Consider the following 21705-nt stretch of genomic DNA (forward strand, 5'->3'; position numbering starts at 1 on the left):
CTGCTGGGGCCGCCGGACGGGTGAGTTGCTGGACTGCCTGCCCCTTCTATCGCCACTTAGCTGAGCCGATCAGAAGCCCAGGAAAGTGCTGCTCATTGCACTTTCCTGGGCTTCTGATCGGCTGCCAGCTGAGAAGCGATAGAAGGGGCGGGCGGAGGGGGCCGCTCAGGGCCGCTCACTATGCATATGCATAGTGAGCAGCAATAGAGGGGGCGGGCGGGACGGCTTCCTTGCGGTGCTCAGCACTGCTTGGGAGCCGTCTTTGCTTTATAGGACGCGCTTAGTTTTATAAGTGCGTCTTATAAAGCTAAAAATACAGGTCACAGAGGGCAGGGGCCCCCGGGCAGCCGCCTACCCTGCCCAATGGATAAGACGGCCCTGTCTGTAAGACACTGGCCGTTCCATGACCCGGCAGGATAATCTTCACTGCCGCTAAATTCCCCACTGCACATAATGGAGCGTGCGGCCGGAGCCGCGTGCTCCATTGTGTGAACTGACAGGGTTTTCTGTGGCCGCTAATTACTGAAACTGACATGTCAGTTTCTTGCGGCGCCACTAGGGATCCCAGCCCGAGTGTATACTATGTGTATACACTTTGGGCGGAATTTCTTAGAAGGCAGCACTAGAAGAGAAGCTTTTGAGACCTCTCGGGTCTCATTATCAGGCATGGTGAAGATTCCGCTATCAATACACAAAAAAAGAAATGGAAATAGTAAAGTAAGTAGGACAAACAATATTAGGAATTGAGGAGTGGAAAAAACAGACCAGTAAATAGCTGTAAAAAGCTGGAGTGGTCGTAAGAGTGGTGGACCAAATGACACTTTCTATTTCCCATGTGTGAATGTAAAGATAATATAAATATATGTGATTAAAGCAATAGAAAACTGTATAATGGAAAGGAACGTCTGGTTCACAAAATGAGTTATGGTGGAGTATGGAGGATACAGGTTCTGTATGGTATTCTTAGGCACATCAGCTCACAGATGTAGTAGCTGCACCTGGAGTTCCTGCACACTCATGAGTTACCAAAGCTGGTCCTAGAAATGCTGGATTGGTGATAAATCTGGTGACCGGGCAGGAGACATTTCTGGGAAGACAGAAAATGTGGCTGCAGGATGTCAGGTAAATCAAGGCTTTCCTCTCACCTCTTACCACTAATAAAGCTCAGGTGTCCCTAGTATCACTACTAGGGGTGACCAACTGTCATATGTGATGGCTGCTCATATCATCACACCAGCAGGGGGGCAATGTGTCCTCTACACATCATCACACCAGCAGGGCTCAGTGTGTCCTCGCCACATCATTACACCCAGGAGCCAGGAGTGGTGATGCCCAGCCCCAGGTATATAAGCACTAGGCTTTGTAAAGGTAGAACCAGGGTTGTGTGGATGCAGTTGCTGGTGCAGGTGTGGCAGAGAGGAATGAGCACAGAGTCCAGCACTAACATTTACTTAAGGAATCTTCAGTGCAATATAACTTAGTTGTAGTGTAGATACTTGAAAGAAGAAATTCTCGTACTCACCTATATATATGGGCTTTGCATATATGACCGCCTTCTGCCCCACCAGTTCAGAGACCGCCAGGTAGGGTAGTACAAGTCCTAGGTCTCTGTCTTTAGGTCGAGCTGCAACTGAAGTTTCCCTGAAGTGGACAAGCATTGTCAGTAAGATACTTCAGCCCTTAGCAGCTTTGTCTTACTGGGGATCAGTCCCTCTTTCTTTCCTTTAGGGGGTGACTGTCCTGACTTAGAAGATCCATGGCATAGAAAAAGGTTGTCCTAGTTCACGGTTACTTCACCTTTAAGGGCCTAGCACTGCATGCTTGTTGTCTCTATCTCTCTCAAGGGAAATAGGTCCTCTCCCTCTCCTGACTGGAACTGAACTACCCATCAAGGGATCTGGCCTAAGCCAGGCCCCCTTAGTCATTGCAGCAGGAACCTGTCTCTTGGGTCTGTCTCTGATACACACTGACTAAAAGAAACCTGGACCAGTAAGTTACAGGAAGGGAGAAGAGTAATAAAGAGACAGTGTACAGTGTCTTACATCTGTGATTGGCTAAACACACACGTAGCTAAACCTTACACACTGGAGGTGTGCACAGGGAGAGTGAGACACCTAGTGGCTGGAGTGTAAAATCACAGCTCCCAGCTCTTGGTGTGACACCTGACAGAATTACTTTCTGACAGATGGTAAACAAGTTAGTGACCCCTGTATTGGGACACTACATTTCTATGTTTCTATGATTCCTTACTAAATCTTGGTTATCCTTGGCATGGGCAAGGTTTATCCCAGGTGACACTTAACCCACCTTTGGGTTTAGCACTGCATACTTGTTTCTCACAAACTCCAACAAAAACTTCTGTCTCCACAAACTACAAACTGACCAGAAGCCCTCCCACCAGGAACTATCCTATATTGGGGTGATTGACCTCCTATTGTACCTGAGTACTGTTACTGTCATTATTGCACCTTTTACAAGTAAAGTTGGACTTTGTTTAAAGTGGTACTCTGTAATCTATACCGCCCCATCGGCACCTACACTCCGCACCTCACATCTGTCCTAACCAGTGTCAGACTGGGCTATCTGGGGCCAACCAGAGGAAATGATCCTAGGGGCCCACCAATGAAGAACCAGTGAGAAAAGACATGTCAGCCAATGTTAGTGCAGGTTCTACAGCTGGGGGCCCACTGGAGGATCCTCGGGTCCCCTTGTGGACCAGTCCAACACTGACTGTACAGTACAGTGGCTGGGACATTTAAGAGAAGTCCCTGTCCCTCTAAATAGTTTAGGTAATGCTCTATACTGATAGTATAAGACATTTTTTCCGAATCTATAACTATCCAGTTAATGGCATCATACAATTCCAGTGTCGGACTGGGATATCTGGGGCCCACCAATGAAGAACCAGTGAGAAAAAACATATCAGTCAATGTTAGTGCAGGTTCTAAAGCTGGAGATCCTCCAGTCCTCTGGTGGGCTAGTCCGACACTGGTCCTAACCAAGATACGGTTGCCGTGTGTCTGGGGATCCGTGTTACCACTTCTAGCCACCATGACAAGTAGCCCCGAAAACCCACCAGCGGGCCCAACACCAGTCCTTGCGACCTGGGCCATGGCAATGGTATTTTCTGTAAATCCTTGCTCATTTCGCTCTCCAGGGAGATTCAAGCAAGTGGGCAGAGCGCTTACCTGAAGACTTCTCCTTTTTTTTAAGCATTCAGCGAGTCTCAGCATTCGGACCCCCATCAATCGTGACGTGTGAGAAGTTTTACAGAGAAGTGAGCTTTAATAGATATAGAATGACAGAAATCACCGCAGCGTATTTACTTCTGTTCTGAGTGTGTCAAAGGTTGTCACGAGCTCGTACTCCCACACTCTTCTGTCTCTTTGAGATTCGCAATTTCCTTTTATTACAAGTAACTTTATATCGGAGGTTTTACATTTTCTCTGCTTGTTGGAGAGGGCATTAAGCTTCTTCTAATGATGTTTCCGGGATCATGTCCTGAGAGGTTGATGATTGATGATATGGATAAGGGGGTCGCATATCCACCTGAAACACATCAGACCATTTTATTTAATGTGGAACAAGTGTTTTAGGGGACGCCATAGTCGCTCTTTTTCTACATCTCTATTTAGGAGTGTTCTGATCCCTCTTCTTTGTTGCCCAAAAACCAAGCAGGGAGGTGAGATGTTTATAAGACATAGAAAGAGTTGATACCTTTTAATCTGAAAGCGGATAACAAACAGCAAGCTTTTGAGACAACCTGCGTCCCTTTATCAAAGGAGACATAGATAGCATTAAAGAGCACCCACTGTACCATGAAAAAAGTGTGTGTTCACACACCACACAGTCTTTTGCATCTGACTTAAAGGGGTTATCCAGCACTACAAAAACATGGCCACTTTCTTCCAGAGACAGCCCCACTCTTGTCTCCAGCTTGGGTGGGGTTTTGCTGCTCAGTTCCATTGAAGTGAATGGAGCTTAATTGCAAACCGCACCTGAACTGGAGACAAGAGTAGTGTTGTCCCTTTAACTGACGTGGTTGGCCACACAAAGTAAGGGCCCTATTCCACCGGACAATTATCGTTCGCATAATCGTTAACGAATAACAATCTCAAACGACCGCTAATGCGAAAGACCTGAAAACATTCACTCATTTCCATGGAACGATAATCGTTACTTACGATCGTATTTGCGATCGTTTTTTCTTCTCTATTTCTTCGCTATTGCGTTCGTATCTACTGCGAACGACCGAACGACATCTTATTCAATGCGAACGATTTGCGATCGTTTTGCGAACAAGCAACGATAAAAATAGGTCCAGGTCTTATAAAGCGATCAACGATTTCTCGTTCGGTCGTTAATCGTTAACTGCATTTGAACCGAACGATTATCGTTTAGATTCGAACGATTTAACGATAATCTGAACGATATTCGTCCGGTGGAATAGGGCCCTAAGTCTATGCAGCCGACCAAATCTATTCACTGCACCGGGAGGGAGGGCATGGGTGCACATAGTGTAACACTCTGCAGGTTATCAAATGAAAAGCTGTATTAATAAAGCAATTTTTTTGCAGCACCTGCTCGACGCCAGTGTGGGGATGCTGGTGGCATGGTCATTTCTCAAAACGCCGCTGGGTTACTGTGCTTGTCACTATTTTTCAGCACCCCCCAGTGTGATGATAACCCCTCTCCTTAGTGACTTGTCTCCATTGGAATCAAGCAAGGACGTGTCACATAGGGAAGGGGTTATGGTCACACGGGGGAGGGGAGGTGACAGACCTGCAGTGCGCTGGGCCAGTCCTCAAGCAGAAAACGGCAGGAAAAAGTGCAGGAAATCGGCTGCAAAACTGACCGTGCCACCAAAATTCCTGCGGTGCTGCCGAGAAGGTACTGCAAGAAAAAAAATTGAGGGTACATTAGCTTTAAAGTAAAAAAAAATTCAAATCAACTTAAAAAAAAAAAATTCAAACTGATGTCAGAGCGTTATACAAATTTGTAAATTACTTCTACTGAAAAACTCAATCTTTTCAGTCCATTAGCTACTGTATACCCTGCAGGAAGTGGTGTATTCTTTCCAGTCTGACACAGTGCTCTCTGCTGCCACCTCTGTCTAAGTCCAAGTCGAAGAACTGTCCAGAGCAGCAGCAAATTCCCACAGAAAACCTCTCCTGCTCTGGACAGTTGGCAGCAGAGAGCTCTGTGTCAGACTGGAAAGAATGCATCACTTCCTGCAGGGCATACAGCAGCTGATAAGCACTAAAAGGATTGAGTTTTTCAATAGATGTAAATTACAAACTATATATTGTCCTGACATCATTTGATTTTAAAACATTCTTTTTTCTACCCCTTTAAGTACTTGGCCGCTCACCTTGACTGGTCGTGCTACAAGCACCACATTTTATACTAGCTGACCGCTGCCTTCCAGCTGCCCGGGGAACCGGTTGGATTTGCAGGGATACAGATGACCAGATAGTTTTCCTTGGAGAGAACTCGATGCATATTTCAGGGCTGTGCGTCATGAAGAAACAGATATGGCATCAAAAATTTGGATGCCATATAGGATATAGAAACTGGTTTAATACTACTACAGACAATGGGGGAGATTTATCAAACTGGTGTAAAGTGGAACTGGCTCAGTTGTCCCTAGCGACCAATCAGATTCCACCTTTCATTTTTTCAAAGTGAGGAATAAAACTGTAATCTGATTGGTTGCTAAGGGCAACTGAGCCAGTTTCACTTTACACCAGTTTGATAAATCTCCCCCAACGTGTTTCGAGGAAACTCTCTTCATCAGGTTCTAGTTCTTAGATGATCTTAGCCTGGCTAATTTTTCCCTTTAAGAAAGAAGTTTCCGTGCTGCGAGGTCCCAGCCACCTGCCGTCATCTCAGCCCATGAGTTATGTCTGCCTGACCCTGCCGCTGCCTGACCCAGCTGTTTGATGTGAGGAATACCACATAAAGGTCAGCAGGTGCACAACGTCATTTTACGAGGAGCCACCTATAATTTCAGGCCATCTTCACCAGTTTCATGTGGTGGAATCCTGTTTGAATTAGTTACTGTCATATATTATCGAGAATACCGAGAATTAGAGGGATCAATGTCTGCTTGTTTGATGACATCATGTAAATAGACACAAGTTGGGACAGTGAAACAATGACATAATGACAGGACAAGTTTCAGCAATCCCCTTTAAGTACAATAAAAGAGATGGCTAATACTCTCGTGTGACACAGATTTCTAGAGTAACTCTACCAACATTGTGCAACGAGACCCTTGAAGTGTCACAGAAATTCACCTGTCACTTTGTGACTAGTCAATGGCCCAAGACTAAGGGTCCTATTACACAGAGCCATTTTTAACAATTAAGGACTAACGATAAACGATCGCAAATGAGATTGTTAATCGTTAACCTGAAATCATTCACCATATTACACAGAACAATAGTTGTTATGGTGCTTTTACACAGAGCGATAATTCGCCCAATCGCACGATTAACGATTTCGAAGTAACGATTTTTATTAATAATGATTAGCGTTTAGACGGAACGATATATCTCGCACATGGGTAAAATCCGCAAACGACTGTTTATATGGAACGATCTGCAAATTTTTTGCGAACAACAATTTAAAGGACACCTGTCACCCCCCGTGCCGGGGTGACAGGCTCCCGAACCCCTGTTAGATCCCCCTATACTTACGTGATCCCGCCGGGTCCAGCTTCCTGAGCCGGTCGGGTCATGGAGATATCAGCTCCCGAAGCCCGGCGCGCGCGCTGAGAGATGAGTCCGCTTCATAGCGGGAGAACCACCCAGGACGTACAGTTACGTCCAGGGTCGTCTGGTGACAGACTTCCATGACGTAACTCTACATCCTGGGTCGTCTAGGGGTTAAGAACATGTTGTGAGATCAAAATAAACGATTTCTCGCTCGTCGCTTGATCCTTCGCTGCATTTACACGCACAGATTATCTGACAGATATTTTCCAGATTTTTGCAGCCAAAACCAGAAATGGATTTAAAAAAAAAAAAAAAAGAAATCTCAGTCTTTCCTTTATGACCTGTTCCCTGTTTATAGTCCATTCCTGGCTTTGGCTGCAAAAATCTGTCAAATAATCTGTGTGTGTAAACAGACCCTAATAAGAGCCCTAAAGGCCCTATTCCACGGAACGATTATCGTTCATAAACTCGCTCCAACGACCGCTCGTTAACGATAATCGCTTCGTGGAATTGATGTAAACAAGCGAACGACAAAGGCAAAATCGTTATATTGTCATTCAAAATAGTTTTTCATCATGTCGAAAAAAAATGGTTGGTCTTTGAAAGATAATTCGCTAATCGGTTCGTAAAATTAGAAATCTTTCAGTCGTTCGTAAAAAGGTTTAAAAAAAGTAGGTGTGTTGTATGGTCGTGATCACCCCGTAGAACGTTTTAAACGACCATGTAACGACCGCAAAATAATCGTTACACTACATATATTGTTCCGTGGAATAGGGCCTTTAGAAAAGCTTCTGTACTTTACATTAAAGACTGTATTAGCGTTCAGGGTCATGACTGATGTTACAAGACAAAAGACTCAGGCGTCTGCTCACGTTCCCTCCATGACAACACAAGCTTTGGTTTATTGTAGCTGTTTAGCCTTGTTACAGGAATATTGTAAGGATCTAGATCAGGGGTAGGGAACCTTGACTTTCCAGCTGTTGCAAAACTACAACTCCCATCATGCCTGGACAGCCAAAGCTTTAGCTTTGGCTGTCCAGGCATGATGGGAGTTGTAGTTTTGCAACAGCTGGAGAGTCAAGGTTCCCTACCCCTGATCTAGATGTTCTTCCACATCGCTGTCCACATACTATACATATTATATGAACTTGGCTAAACCAACAGATTGCGTACGATTTGTAGACATCATGGGGGGAGATTTATCAAACATGGTGTAAAGTGAAACTGGCTCAGTTGCCCCTAGCAACCAATCAGATTCCTCCTTTCATTTTTCAAAGAGCCTGTGAGGAATGAAAGGTGGAATCTGATTGGTTGCTAGGGACAACTGAGCCAGTTTCACTTTACACCATGTTTGATAACACTCCCTTCATGTGTATCCAACAATCCTTAGTTCCTTAGTTCCTAAGAGAGACAAACCTCTATCTGAGGGTTTGCTGGGTACTTCAGCAAAAAAAAAAAAAAACAACTTTCAGATCAAATGGTGTCAGAAAGTGCTGTAATTTACTTCTATTTAAAAATCTTAAGTCTTCCAGTATACTTATCAGCTGCTGTATGTTGTGCAGGAAGTGGTTTATTCTTTCCAGTGTGGAGAGCAGGAGAGGATATCTATGGGGATTTGCTACTGCTCTGGATAGTTCCTGTCACGGACAGAGGAGGCAGCAGAGAGCACTGTGTCAGACTGGAAAAAATAGACCACTTCTTGCAGGTCATGCAGCAGCTGATAAGTACTGGAAAACGTAAGATTTTTAAATTGAAGTAAATTACAAATTTCTAGCACTTTCTGACACCATTTGAGCTGAAAGTTTTTTTTGTTTTTGTTTTTGCTGGAGTACCCCGCAAACCCTCAGATTGAAGTTTGTCTCTCTTATGAACTAAGGAACACAGGTTGATTTGAAAGAAAAAAATCACTGGAGCACCCCTTTAAGAGCAAAAGGATCAGACATGTAGAAATTTAACGTTCTTGATCGTTCTCTGCCTATGTTTGGCCTGTGGTGTTTGTCTCTTTTATGTCCGTCTGCTAACTATACTACACTTTCTTAACATCCGAGAATAAAAGGATTGAGCTGTTGAAATACAACATGCTTGATCTCTCCTCCAAAGTCTGCTGTCGGGGTGAGTCAGGAGGCCCTCATACGCATCAGGTGGCCATAAATTGACATGTAGCTCGAGCTAGTTTTACAGTGCATTAAAAGGAATCTATCAGCTGCAATTCAAGTTCTAAACTCCTGATACAATTAGATGCTGTTAGATCAAGGAGACACATGGCACCTTTCATATAGCTGTCTGTGCTTCCACAACATAGAAAATTGCTCTGATTCTCCTGTACAAAGTTTCAAAGAAGCTTTTCCAATCTCCTGAAAAGCTGCAGGCTAGAATGGCCCCTCACTCTCCCTCCCTGTTTGGGGCTCAGTTTCCAGCTGAATGTCCATCAAACAGAGATAGGGATGAGAGGGGGAGTGAGGAGGCATTCCTGCTTGCAGCTATTCAGGAGCATGGGAAAGTCTCTTAAACACTCTGTACAGGAGGATCAAAGCATTTTTCTATATTCAGAAAGCACAGCTGGATATATAAAAGGTACCAAGTGCCTCCCTGACCTAACATCTATCTATTATGGGAATTACATGAATTACAGCCTCGCTTTGCATGCAGTGTCCCACTACAAGTATTTTTGTACACCTTCAGGAATCACCGTTTTACTAAAATGCTGCTCGTTTTCTAGCTTTTTTCCCACCATAGAACTCTCTAGTAATGGAGTTAGCCGAATTAGCTCCCTATATATACCCAACTTTTCCTAAACTCATGTTTAACTCAAGTTTAAAGGGCAACAATCATTCTGTTGCAGTGGCAGGATGCAGTTCTGCATAGCCCACTGGTATATGGAATAGCTGGAAGATCCATAAACTTATGGCGCCGCTGCAGGTATGCCGGTGCCTGCGCACAGTGCCGGTCTTTTCCTGGGCACCAACCCGACCTGAAGCACTGGAGGTGGGCCCACCAGCCCCCAGTGTGACGAGACCCCCTCCCCTCAGTGACGTGGCTCCATTGATTGTAATGGAGCCGCATCACAGAGGGGAGGGGGGGGGCGGGCCTGTCTCAAATCTCAGTCTGTCTCATGCCGGGCTGGTGCCCGAGAATAGATCGGCCTCAAGGGCAGGAACTGGACTGCGATTCAAAAAAAGGATGGCTGCACCGACCTCCCCGCACCAGCACTGGTCTATTCTTGTAAAAATCTTGGTACATTTGCTTTAAATTTACGTTCACAACCCCATTTGTAACAATGACTTTTTCCTATTGTTTTAATTACCGTATTTTCTGGCATATAACACAACTTTTTAACCCCAAAAAATCTCCTTAGAAGTCGGCCGTCGTCTTATACGCAGGGTATGGTCGTCCCATATGGTGGGGAGGCTCAAAAATGGCCGCATCCCCACCGTATGAGGTGATCACTATAAAAAAATAAAAAAAATAAAAAAAAAACATTTTACCCACCTGGGGCCCGTTCCCGGCAACGGCGCGCCTCCCGTACTGTTCCTGGCGCAGGCGGTGTGACGTACACTACCTGCGCCAGCGACGGAGATCGCCAAACCTCTCCCGGGCAGCTGAGCATCTCATCGGAAAGGCTAGGAGACGTTCAGCTGCCGGTAGAGCTTCGGGAGAATGAGACAGGCTTTGGGAACTTCCGACACCTCTCTCATTCTTCCGAAGCTCTCCAGGTAGCTGAGCCTCTCTAAGCCTCTCTGATGAGACACTCGGCTTCCCGGGAGAGGTTTGTCGATCTCCGGCACAGGTAGTGTACGTCACACTTCCTGCGTCAGGAACGGTACAGGAGGCGCGCCGATGCCAGGAACTGGCCCCAGGTCAGGCAGGGGTTAACATTTTCTGGAATCTAAGTCGAACCCCTGACAATCTTCTTAAAAGTCAGGGGTCGTCTTTTATGCCGGAACAGGGACCCTTGATGTGGGTTACGAGTTTGGCATGTATTCTATATAGGGAAGGAGACACATATACGGCACCTACAGTCCAGCTGTATCCAGCAGGTTACACAATGCCACAGCAGCAGCGTTCGGTGATTTATAATATTTTTCGGCACTCGGGTTTGTCACTTCACAGAGCATGAAGAATGTAAACTGATGAAAGTATTGTACTGCAGACACCCAGACACAGGAGCACGAGAAAAAGCCATTTTTCAGCAATTTTGCACAAAAAGACTGTGATGATCTGCTGGGAAAAGTAAGAGCTTGTCTATAGTGACGGCCGGTAAATTACTACCATACAAAATACAGCCCACATACAACTATTTTTAGGTCTTTGTCGCTAAAGAATGAGAGTTTGTGAAATCTTTTTAATAAAAAAAATGTTCTTGCCGTTTTGTGTACACAGTTCCTATGTAGATCTATGTTATCAGTTCTTCTTAGCAGAAGTTTAAAGGGGTACTCCAGCGAGAGAAAAAGATCTTTCAAATCAACTGGTGTCAGAAAGTGCCAGAGATTTGTAATTTACTTCTATTAAAAATCCCCAGTCTTCCTGTACTTATCAGCTGCTGTATGTCCTGCAATAAGTGGTGTATTTTTTCCAGTCTGAAACAGTGCTCTTTGCTGCCACCTCTGTCCATGTCAGGAACTGTCCTGAACATTAGTAAATCCCTATAGAAAACCTCTTCTGCTCCCTAGGCTGGAAAGAATACACCACTTCTTGCAGGACATACAGCAGCTAATAAGAACTGGAAGACAGAAGTAAATTACAAATCTCTGGCACTTTCTGACTCCAGTTGATTTAAGTTGTAGCTTCAGGTCAATGACACATCTGTAACAGGGCCCGTATATATTACTGGTGTCTATTTAAGAGGCAGAGATGCCTTGGGGCCCCTGGGGGCACCAGGGCCCTTGTGTAACTGCCACCTCTGCACCCATTATAGTTACATCCTTGCTTTCCAGTAACAGAAATTCAGTAGATCAGGAAGAAGTAGATGGATGAGGTTATGACTGTAGGATCAGACTACAAAGGGTTTCTTTGTAGTCTGTTGCCATGGAGACAATTGATGCATAAAAGCTGTAAAAACAAAACAGTAGGAGATTTTTAATAAAGAATACGATACAAAGAATTACAATGGGACTTGAACTGGTCATTGACATTAAATATGTGTCAGATGAAATTTATTGAATTCCACCAGCCATCTAATGTGTATGGGGTCTTCCATGTCTGCTCCAATGGATATCGTAGGAGAGAAGAATCAGACATCTTGGATTTTTACTGCCTAATCCTTATGTTAATGCATAGGTAAGCTGCCACCAGAGGACAAATACGATGTGATCATAAAAGCGCTACTACAGTGCCACCATAATAATGCTACTACAATGCTACTATAATGCCTCCATAACAGTGCCTCCGTACAGCCCTGGAGTACACATAACAGTGTCAGTCGCGCTGCCTCCATAACAGTGTTTACTACCGTGCCACCATAACAATGCCTACTACAGTGCTTCTATAATGCTACTATATCAGCACTTACTACAGTGCCACCATAACAGTGCTACTATTGTGCCACCTAGGGCCAGACTGGAACTGAAACTCATCCCTGGCATTTCCAAGCAACTGACCCACTTCCCGTGAGGCACTCGCCTGGTAATCCCGGACAGGTATCCTGGATTCCTGGCACAGCCCTGGAGCACTGCACAGTCCGACAAGGGCCCCTACGAAGGCTGGTCCTCTTTTCCTCCTGGTACAGCAACTATGGTAGGGGGATTGAGTCAAATGGCCAGGAGGAAGACGGGACCAGCCCACAGAAGGTACCAGCCCATCTGGCATTTACCCAAATTCTCAGATGGCCAGTCTGACCCTGGTGCCAGCATAACAGTGCTTACTACAGTGCTACCATAACAGTGCTTTCTACAGTACGACCATAACAGTGCCTACTACAGTGCTACTATAATGCTACCGTACTTGCTACAGTGCCACCATAACGGTGCTACTATAGGGCCACCCAGGGCCGGACTGGAACTAAAACTCAGCCCTGGCATTTCCGACCACACAGGCCCACTTACCGGGGGACACTCACCTGGGAATCCGGAACAGATGTCCTGGATTCCTAGGACAGCCCTGGAGCGCTGCACAGTCCGACACTGGCCCCTCCGAAGGCGGGTCCCATTTTCCTCCTGGTCCAGCGACCATGATAAGGGGAGGGAGTCGCTGAGCCATGAGGAAGACGGGATTGGCCCACAGAGAGTACCAGCCCATCTGGCGTTTACCCAAAATGCCAGACTTCCAGTTTAGCCCTGGTACCACCATAACAGTGCTTACTACGGTGCCACCATAACAGTGCTTACTAGAGTGCTACCATAAACATGCCTACTACAGTGCTACTATAATGCCACCATAGCAGTACTACTACAATGCCAGCATAAGAGTTAAACTACAATGCTACCATGAGGATCTTATAGTGGTGGCAAATTGCTGCCCACAGCCCCCATATACCAATGCCAGCCACTGTACCACCTTTTAAAGTGCCAGGTTCACAATTCATAACTGGGGTGAATAGAGGGCTGTCCGTTGTAATGCCACCATTGGAAGTCCAGTAATGGTGAGAGGAACCACAGAACCTTGGTATCACTGGCATTTCAGGAGAAAAAACCTATGTACCCAGGAGAGTCGGCCCGACTGCTAGGATCTATGAGGTAACAGGACACAGGCTCTGGATGTGACTGGGATATATCACATGACCAAATCCAATGAGTACGAAATGCTGTAAATAAAACAACGTAAATGTGAAAAATTGTACATAGAAGTGGAATTAATGCTCAGCATTCATATTGGAGAATTTCCATTCCGGCCCTCTACATTATAATACAAGCTGTGAAATAATAATAGTCATTTGTAGTTACCTCATCACAATTTACTGCATCTACACATGAAATAGGGGGGAAATTGCTTCCTAGGACTTCAAAGTAATGTAGGTAGCTTCCTATAAATAGCAGGCAATATTAGACCTTGTATGGCCGGCTTAAAGGGAATCTGTCAGCTCTATACCTGCAGGTATGGGCCAGGGTCAAATAATAAAGCATGTTTCTTTTTTTCTGACTTTGAACTGTTTTTATTATTAAGGGGGGGGGGGATCACAGCATTTATAAAGGTTTCTGGGCATGCACTGTGACCTGTCCAGAGGTCATTCCATAGGGAGGGGGAGGCTGAGAAGGAAATCTGGATAGATTGGGTTCTATCTTGTTCCAAATGTCTGAAAATAGGTCAGGAAATTATAGAACCTGTCCTATTTTCATCTGGAATTCTATCATGAATGTGCCCATAGAAGTCCATGGGAATTCTGGATGCTACGGTACTTTTTTTTTCCAATGAGGAAATCCTGCAGGGATTCCTGATGGTTTCCTGAACGTAAATATTTATTACTGTTTAGAAATCCTTTGGAAATCCCCCTGATCAGAATTTCCTGACGGTAAAAACTGACACAGTCATGGGAAGGGGCCGTAGGAATTATGGGGTAATAAAGGAGGGTCTTAGAAATCTTTGAAATCTACTGGTTTCAGACAGTTATATAGATTTGTAATTTTACTTCTATTTAAAAATCTCAAGTCTTCCAGTACTTTTGAGCTGCTGTATGTCCTGCAGGAAGTGGTGTTTACTTTCCAGTCTGACACAGTGCTCTCTGCTGCCACCTCTGTCCATGTCAGGAACTGTCCAGAGCTGTAGCAAATCCCCATAGAAAACCTCTCCTGCTCTGGACAGTTCCTGACATGGACAGAGATAGCAGCAGAGAGCACTGTGTCAGACTGAAAAGTAAACACCACTTCCTGCAGTGCATACAGCAGCTGATAAGCACAGGAAGACTTGAGATTTTTTTTTTTTATTTAAGTAAATTACAAATCTCTGGCACTTTCTGACTCCAGTTGATTTGAAAGAATTTTTAAGTTGTAGCTTCAGGTCAATGTAACATCTGTAACAGGACCCATATTAACTGTATATTACTGGTGTCTACTTAAGGGGCAGAGATGCCTTGGGGCTCCTGCCACCTCTGCACCCATTATAGTTGCATCCCTGCTATCTATATAACTTTCTGAAACCAGTTGATTTGAAAGAAAATGATTTTTGCTGGAGTACCCCTTTAAGCTTTTGTCCAGAGTGGAGCAACACTCTAGAGGACCTGTCCTGTCTTGCATTATACAGACAATCCAATGACTTGAATAGGCACTGTGTAATACTCAATTTCCCCTGTGGTGGCGCTGTAGGAAAATTGATTACAGCGAAGCAACTGTCTAAGGACTCTCCTAACTAGTAGTGATTGTCGAAATCAGACAGTCCCACATATCACAATTTCACCATACACTGCTATATAAGTGCTTATAGGGGTTGGCCACTTTATAGTAAAATAGTTCAGAGTACAGTATTAGTAAGTGTATTCACATTACTTACTGACATAAGCTCCTTGTATGCCTCATAGAGCTAAAGTTAGACTCCTCTACTCCAGGCTGAGCTGTCCTGCTCTGTGGTGATTCTGTCCATAAAATGGCCGACACGGAGGAGCATGGGACCATGCCCCACCCCCAAGTGTCCAACACTGACCCTGTATTTGCCAATGCAGTGGAATATGGTCACAAGCTTCTCCATGTTGACCGTTTTATGGACAGAATCACCACAGAGCAGGACAGCACAGCCTGGAGGAGGGGAGTCTGATATTAGCTCTATAAGTTATCGTATATACAGTAAGTACACTTACTAATACTATACACTGAACTATTTTACTATAAAGTGTCCAACCCCTTTAAGGACTTGTCCCAGAGGCTTTTTGGGACATTACCACCTTATAAAACTGACCATGACAGAGAAAGCAAGAATATAGCCTGTGTGTGTATATGTATGTATATATATATATATATATATATATATATATATATATATATATATATATATATGAGACTATATGTACGGACTAAGTAACATGTATACCAGCACTTCCGTTAGTTGATTTGCGCTTCCATCCTGTTTATATGTATTATTTGCTTTTAGTCATACGGCACATCCCCATTCATTTCCCATCTCCCCGTTCACCTATCTGTTCAATTATCAAGAGAAGACAGACAAAAGGTGATGAGTGGAAGATCGAGGAGCAGCGGGAGAAATAATTCTGCCGCTCCGCGACAATGCCGGCACACAAATACACTAAGTGCACAATTTACAAGATTGCAATTTGAGGATTTACGTCGCCTCCTGTATCTTTAATGCCTGGGTTGTAGATGTAAAGACGTCTTGAAGGGTTTCACTGTCCACCCTTTATATTATAGAGTAGCAGTGCGGGGTATCACAGGTTATAATCTATGGACGTGGGGATATTTTCAGAGCTCTCACACCGGAACGAGAGTTATTCCTATGGGCCATGAAGAAGAGCTGGAAAAAAAAAATTGATAATCCCACCCATAGTGTGATGCAGGGAAGTGGAGACAGATGAGTTTCACTTGTATTTCTGGTGCTGACAGATTGAAGTGAAGGAGGTACCAGCTACCAGATGTCTTGACTGTCTCCGCAATGTAAGGTGGGAGACAGAGCATGCACTGCTTGCTGGAAGGGGAATGGAACAGGTGGTCCAGACTCGGAGCCAGCACTCACCTGGGGAGCCAGAAGAGGAGGAAGGAGAGTATCCCACCTGGGTGGTCAGCACGCTCACTACAATCCTCATCGTCACCATCAGCGGAGACATCTTTGGCAACCTTCTGGTCATCACATCTGTTCTCAGGAACAAGAAACTTCGCAGAGCAGGTGACAATTTTTCATAAAAAATTTGGGAACTGAAAAAAAAAATTTCAGTTAATGAATGAATCAGTCATTGCATGAAGTGTATATATATATATATATATATATATATATATATATATATATATTTTATTTTTTTTTATCTTTTGTCTTTTAAAATTTATATTCACGTTTTTTATTTTATTTTATTGCAGGATAATAAAGGGTCATTATTGAAATTTCACCCCAAATCTCTCTGAAATTAATAATTTTGTTCCTAACAGATGTTTAATATGTTTTATTTCTTTCTAAAATACTAGACTGGAATTGATAGGTAACAGGGTAACAGATTGGGGTATTCATAGGGCCAACTCTGCCCCAACCAGTTGACCATGATGGGGAGTTTTTCCATAACTGCAAAAACTCCATTCAAACGTTGCAGCTATGTGATTGGTGGGAATTAGGGACCAGGGCTCCCCCATTCTAGGAAACAATTGGACCCCAACAATCTATCATATTTATGGCTGTATAGGGGTTGTCTATTCTTGTGTCTGGTACTTTTGCTCAGTCTTGTTCCCTAATGAGCTGCAATACAGCATATAAACAATAGGGGCGCTATTCATAGATGGAGAAAAAAAAAAAACCTCTGTTCTGATCTTGGACAGGGAAAGAGCGGTCTGCTCCAATTCATCCAAAAATGCCTGCTTACATTCCAGTCGACATATATATAACCTGTATCCATCACATACCCCACACCATAGAGATGTAGCCTACAGAAGGGCATACTATGGTCTGATTTGTAATTAATTTTTATTAAAAAAGTCTTCTAGTACTTATCAGCTGCTTTATGTCCTGCAGGAAGTGGTGTATTCTTTCCAGTCTGACACAGTGCTCTCTGCTGCCACCTCTGTCTATGTCAGGAACTGTCCAGAGCAGTAGCAAATCTCCATAGAAAACCTCTCCTGCTCTCCAGACTGGAAAGAATACACCACTTCCTGCAGGACATACAGCAGCTGATAAGTACTGTAAGACTGAAAAAATTTTAATAGAGGTAAATTACAAATTTCTGGCACTTTCTAACACCGGTTTATTTGAAAGTAGCAGTAAATCCATGATACAGCAAATCTCAAAGACTCCACATCAGGATTTCCAGGGTGCCATTTTTATGTTACATCATATGTGCACGTGTGTTATGTAAGGATCTAGGCTAATGTCCCATACATTATTTTTTGTTCATTTACCGTATACACTTATATAATACATAGATAGAGATCCATATGATTAGGCTATAGATGTAATAATGTCCCATAAACCTGCAATGTAGCATCACATCATGTTATTTCCGACAAGACATGTGCCAGACACGTGATATGTGACTTCCTAAATCAGACTGACACCAGGACACCATGGATTACAATATATTAGCGGCAGTAATCTATGGCATCGATTAGGCGGTAGTCATATTGGAGAAGCTGGCTCGCAGAGGACTCGGCCAGTCACATCTCACTAGTGTCACAGAGAAGCTTCAAAGAAACCTATGAGCTAAATTGCAATGTCTGACTTTGAGATTTTACTGTAAGTGTTCGGAGATCCGCTGCACAGGAAAGTAGAGATCAGAGGATTTATGTGGTTACTGGTGTCTTATAAATGTATTCTACAAGATGGTCTTCTAAGAATATCTATCTAATATATTCTATGTATCTATCTTCTAATAATATCTATCCATCTATCTATCTATCTATCTATCTCCTATCTATCTATCTCCTATCTATCTATCTATCTCCTATCTATCTATCTATCTATCTATCTATCTATCTATCTATCTATCTATCTATCTATCTATCTCCTATCTATCTATCTATCTATCTATCCATCTCCTATCATCTATCTATCTATCTATCTCCTATCTATCTATCTCTATCTATCTCTCTCTATCTATCTCTCTCTATCTATCTCTCTCTATCTAATAAAGTAGAAAACAGTAGCACTCGAGATAAAGTAAAAAAAAATATGGTGTTTATTTCACCCAAAAACTTTACTGCTTCTATCTATCTATCTATCTATCTATCTATCTATTATCTATCTATGTATTATCTATCTATCTATCTATCTATGTATCTATCTCCTATCTATCCATCTATATATCTTCTATCTATCTATCTATCTCCTATCATATATCTCCTATCTATCTATCTATCTATCTATCTATCTATCTAATAAAGTAGAAAACAGTAGCACTCGAGATAAAGTAAAAAAAATATGGTGTTTATTTCACCCAAAAACTTTACTTTACTGCTTCTATCATTCTATCTATCTCCTATCTATCTATCTATCTAACTATCTATCTCCTATCTCCTATCTATCTATTATCTATCTATCTCCTATCTATCTATCTCCTATCTATCTATCTATCTATCTATCTCCTATCTATCTATCTCCTATCTATCTATCTCCTATCTATCTCCTATCTATCTCCTATCTATCTATCTATCTATCTATCTATCTATCTATCTATCTCCTATCTATCTATCTCCTATCTATCTCCTATCTATCTATCTCCTATCTATCCATCTATATCTATCTATCTCCTATCTATCTATCTATCTATCTATCTCCTATCATCTATCTAATAAAGTAGAAAACAGTAGCACTCGAGATAAAGTTAAAAAAAATATGGTGTTTATTTCACCCAAAAACTTTACTTTACTGCTTCTATCTATCTATCTATCTATCTAGAATGTGTGGTCACAGATACAGAAGTCATTAATAGCGGGGGAGGAGGGGGCATCACAGCATGCAGAATTGGAAATCTGAGAGGCAGCGGTACATCAGCAGGAGGCATCAGATATTAGAAACATAGAAGATTGTCAGCAAAAAAAGACCACCTGGTCCATCTAGTACGCCCTTACATTATTTCCTTTAAATCTGAGAATAGCTATATGTGTATCTTATGCAGGTTTATAGTCACTTCCAATGAATTTACCAACCACATCTAAGGTACAAACCCCCACCCCACAGATAGGACTTGAACTTATAATCCAAAGTTTACAAGACCATCGCTTTACCTGTGGTATTTTTACGGTCAGTTTGAAAATTATTCTGGACTGCTGTTTTGCCCTTAGATTAAAAATTTTTGCTGACCTATCCCGCCAGTTTTTGGAAAAGGAGATTCTAGGATTAAACCCAGGACCTCATACTCAAGGAATGGATTGTACCACTGAGCTACATCCCCTACACAAGCCTGCTCCTTAATGGGGTTGTCCCATAAGTTAAAAGGGTATTCTCATCATTGCCAGTCAGCTAATTCATCCTATTCATTCTCTATGGAACCACCAAACGCTTCCAAGCACTGACCTAAACTATGGATAAAAAAGAAAAAGTCCAGATAAGAATACCCCTATACAGTAGTGTACTCGTCTATCTCCCATAGGCAATGGATATGGGGGAAGTGCGCACATGGGACTGCTTCATTCTGATGGAAAGCTCGAGCCTAGGGATGAGCTCAACTAGAGGATCATTCACCATTTTATTTCCTGTGGATGAAAAAATTGGACGCCACCCTAGGGAGACCTGGAAAACATGGATAAAGCCAATGGCCTATGGTTATATCCATGTTTTCTAGGCAGCCCTAGAGTTATTTCCAACTTCTTCAGCCACAGATAACATATGCCGAACAACTGGGCTCGAACATGCTCTAGTTGTGCTCATTTCTACTCAGAGAAACAGATCGCTGATCTCAGGGAGACCAGCCAAACGATAACGCTCAATGCAGTGAAATCTTAGCTGCATTGCTCCCTGGGAAACATGAATATGCAAAAGAAGAGCCCCTTGAGCCTCATTTAGGAGTCATATGAATATGCTGGTTTTGGAATTATATATTTCAACTAGATTGGGCATTGGGGTTCAATGAGATACTCACCCCCCCCCCCCCACCCCCAACACCATTTTTGATAATTTAAGAAGCCTTTAAAGTGAATCTGCCTGCTGCCATTCAGGTACTAAACTGCTGGCAATAGCTGTCAGGTCAAGGAGACACATGGTACCCTTCATATATCTGTCTCTGCTTCCATCACATAGCAAAATGCTTTTATTCTTTAGCGAAAAGAGTCAAAGAGGCGTTCCCAAGCTCCTGGAGTGGTAGGGGGAGCAAGGAGATGTGACAGCTCTCAGCCTATAAGGGGCTTGGGAACACTGTCACAAGAGAATACAAGTATTTCTCTACATTATGGAAGAAGAGAGGGATATATGGAAGGTGCCATGTGTCTCCTTGACCTAACAGCTATCTAACAATGTCAGGAGTCTGGAATGGGAATTGCAATTATTAATGTATATATACACACTAATAATGCTTCTACCTCCTTTAGGAAATGCATTCGTGATCAGCTTGGCCGTGGCGGATCTACTGGTGGCCTGTTACCCATACCCATTGGTTCTTCTTGCAATCTTCAACGGTGGCTGGAGATTGGGCCACACTCATTGTCTGCTGAGCGGCTTCTTCATGGGACTTAGCGTCATTAGCTCAGTCTTCAATATAACAGGCATTGCTGTCAATCGATACTTCTACATATGCCACCACAGCTGCTACCCCCGTCTCTTCTCCAACTTCAGCACCATGTTGTATGTGGGACTGGTGTGGACATTGGCTTTTGCAGCCATTTTACCAAACCTATTTGTGGGATCCTTGCAATACGACCCAAGAGTCTTCTCCTGTACGTTCTCCCAGTCAGTCAGCCCACTGTATACCATTGTCATTGTGATTTTCCATTTCTTCTTACCAATCGGCGTAGTGAGCTTCTGCTACCTTCAAATCTGGATATTAGTTCTGAACAGCAGACATCGGGTGAGACCTGCAAGACAGGTCCACGTCCAGACATGGCCAAACAACATGCACAGTTTTATCACCATGTTCATAGTTTTTGTTCTCTTTGCCGTATGCTGGGGACCACTGAATATCATCGGGTTCTTGGTGGGCTTGAACCCCCAACTAGGAGAGTCCATCCCACAGTGGCTTTTTGTTGCCAGCTATTTCATGGCTTATTTCAATAGTTGCCTCAATGCTCTGGTTTACGGAGCTCTGAATAAGAATTTCCGAAGGGAATATAGGAGAATTTTGTTGAACATTTTCCAGTTGGCTTAAACCCGAATATTTAATTTATGCAATTTCCTATTTTACTGCAAGACGTAAATAAATCAATTGAAATGAATGGTTATCTTTAAATGGGTTGTCCCCAACACAACTGCATGATGGGATACA

At 43.3% G+C, this 21705-nt stretch overlaps 1 protein-coding gene and 1 long non-coding RNA gene across 2 annotated transcripts; one reads left to right on the forward strand and one right to left on the reverse strand.

Moving 5' to 3' along the window:
• Positions 1-3319: 3319 nt before the first annotated feature.
• Positions 3320-16499, reverse strand: LOC138772870 (uncharacterized). The gene is made up of 3 exons (XR_011359843.1): positions 16329-16499; positions 5372-5511; positions 3320-3549 (listed from the first exon to the last, which is right to left on the reverse strand). It is a non-coding gene; the product is annotated as an uncharacterized lncRNA (long non-coding RNA).
• LOC138772865 (melatonin receptor type 1A-like) lies at positions 16258-21588 on the forward strand. Its single transcript, XM_069953598.1, has 2 exons — positions 16258-16478; positions 20816-21588. The coding sequence occupies exons 1-2, from the start codon at positions 16292-16294 to the stop codon at positions 21586-21588; spliced, it is 960 nt and encodes a 319-aa protein (XP_069809699.1). The 5' UTR covers positions 16258-16291.
• The last annotated feature ends 117 nt before the right edge of the window (positions 21589-21705 follow it).

This window comes from Dendropsophus ebraccatus, chromosome 1, assembly GCF_027789765.1.
Source record: "Dendropsophus ebraccatus isolate aDenEbr1 chromosome 1, aDenEbr1.pat, whole genome shotgun sequence".
NCBI lineage: Eukaryota > Metazoa > Chordata > Amphibia > Anura > Hylidae > Dendropsophus > Dendropsophus ebraccatus.

What these genes read in the sequence shown, in the direction of transcription:
- LOC138772865 (XM_069953598.1), top strand. Translation starts at nt 16,292, where the DNA reads ATGGAACAGGTGGTCCAGACTCGGAGCCAGCACTCACCTGGGGAGCCA. An exon ending in CAAGAAACTTCGCAGAGCAG is followed by an intron (nt 16,479 to 20,815) that starts GTGACAATTTTT and finishes TACCTCCTTTAG; the next exon opens with GAAATGCATTCGTGATCAGC.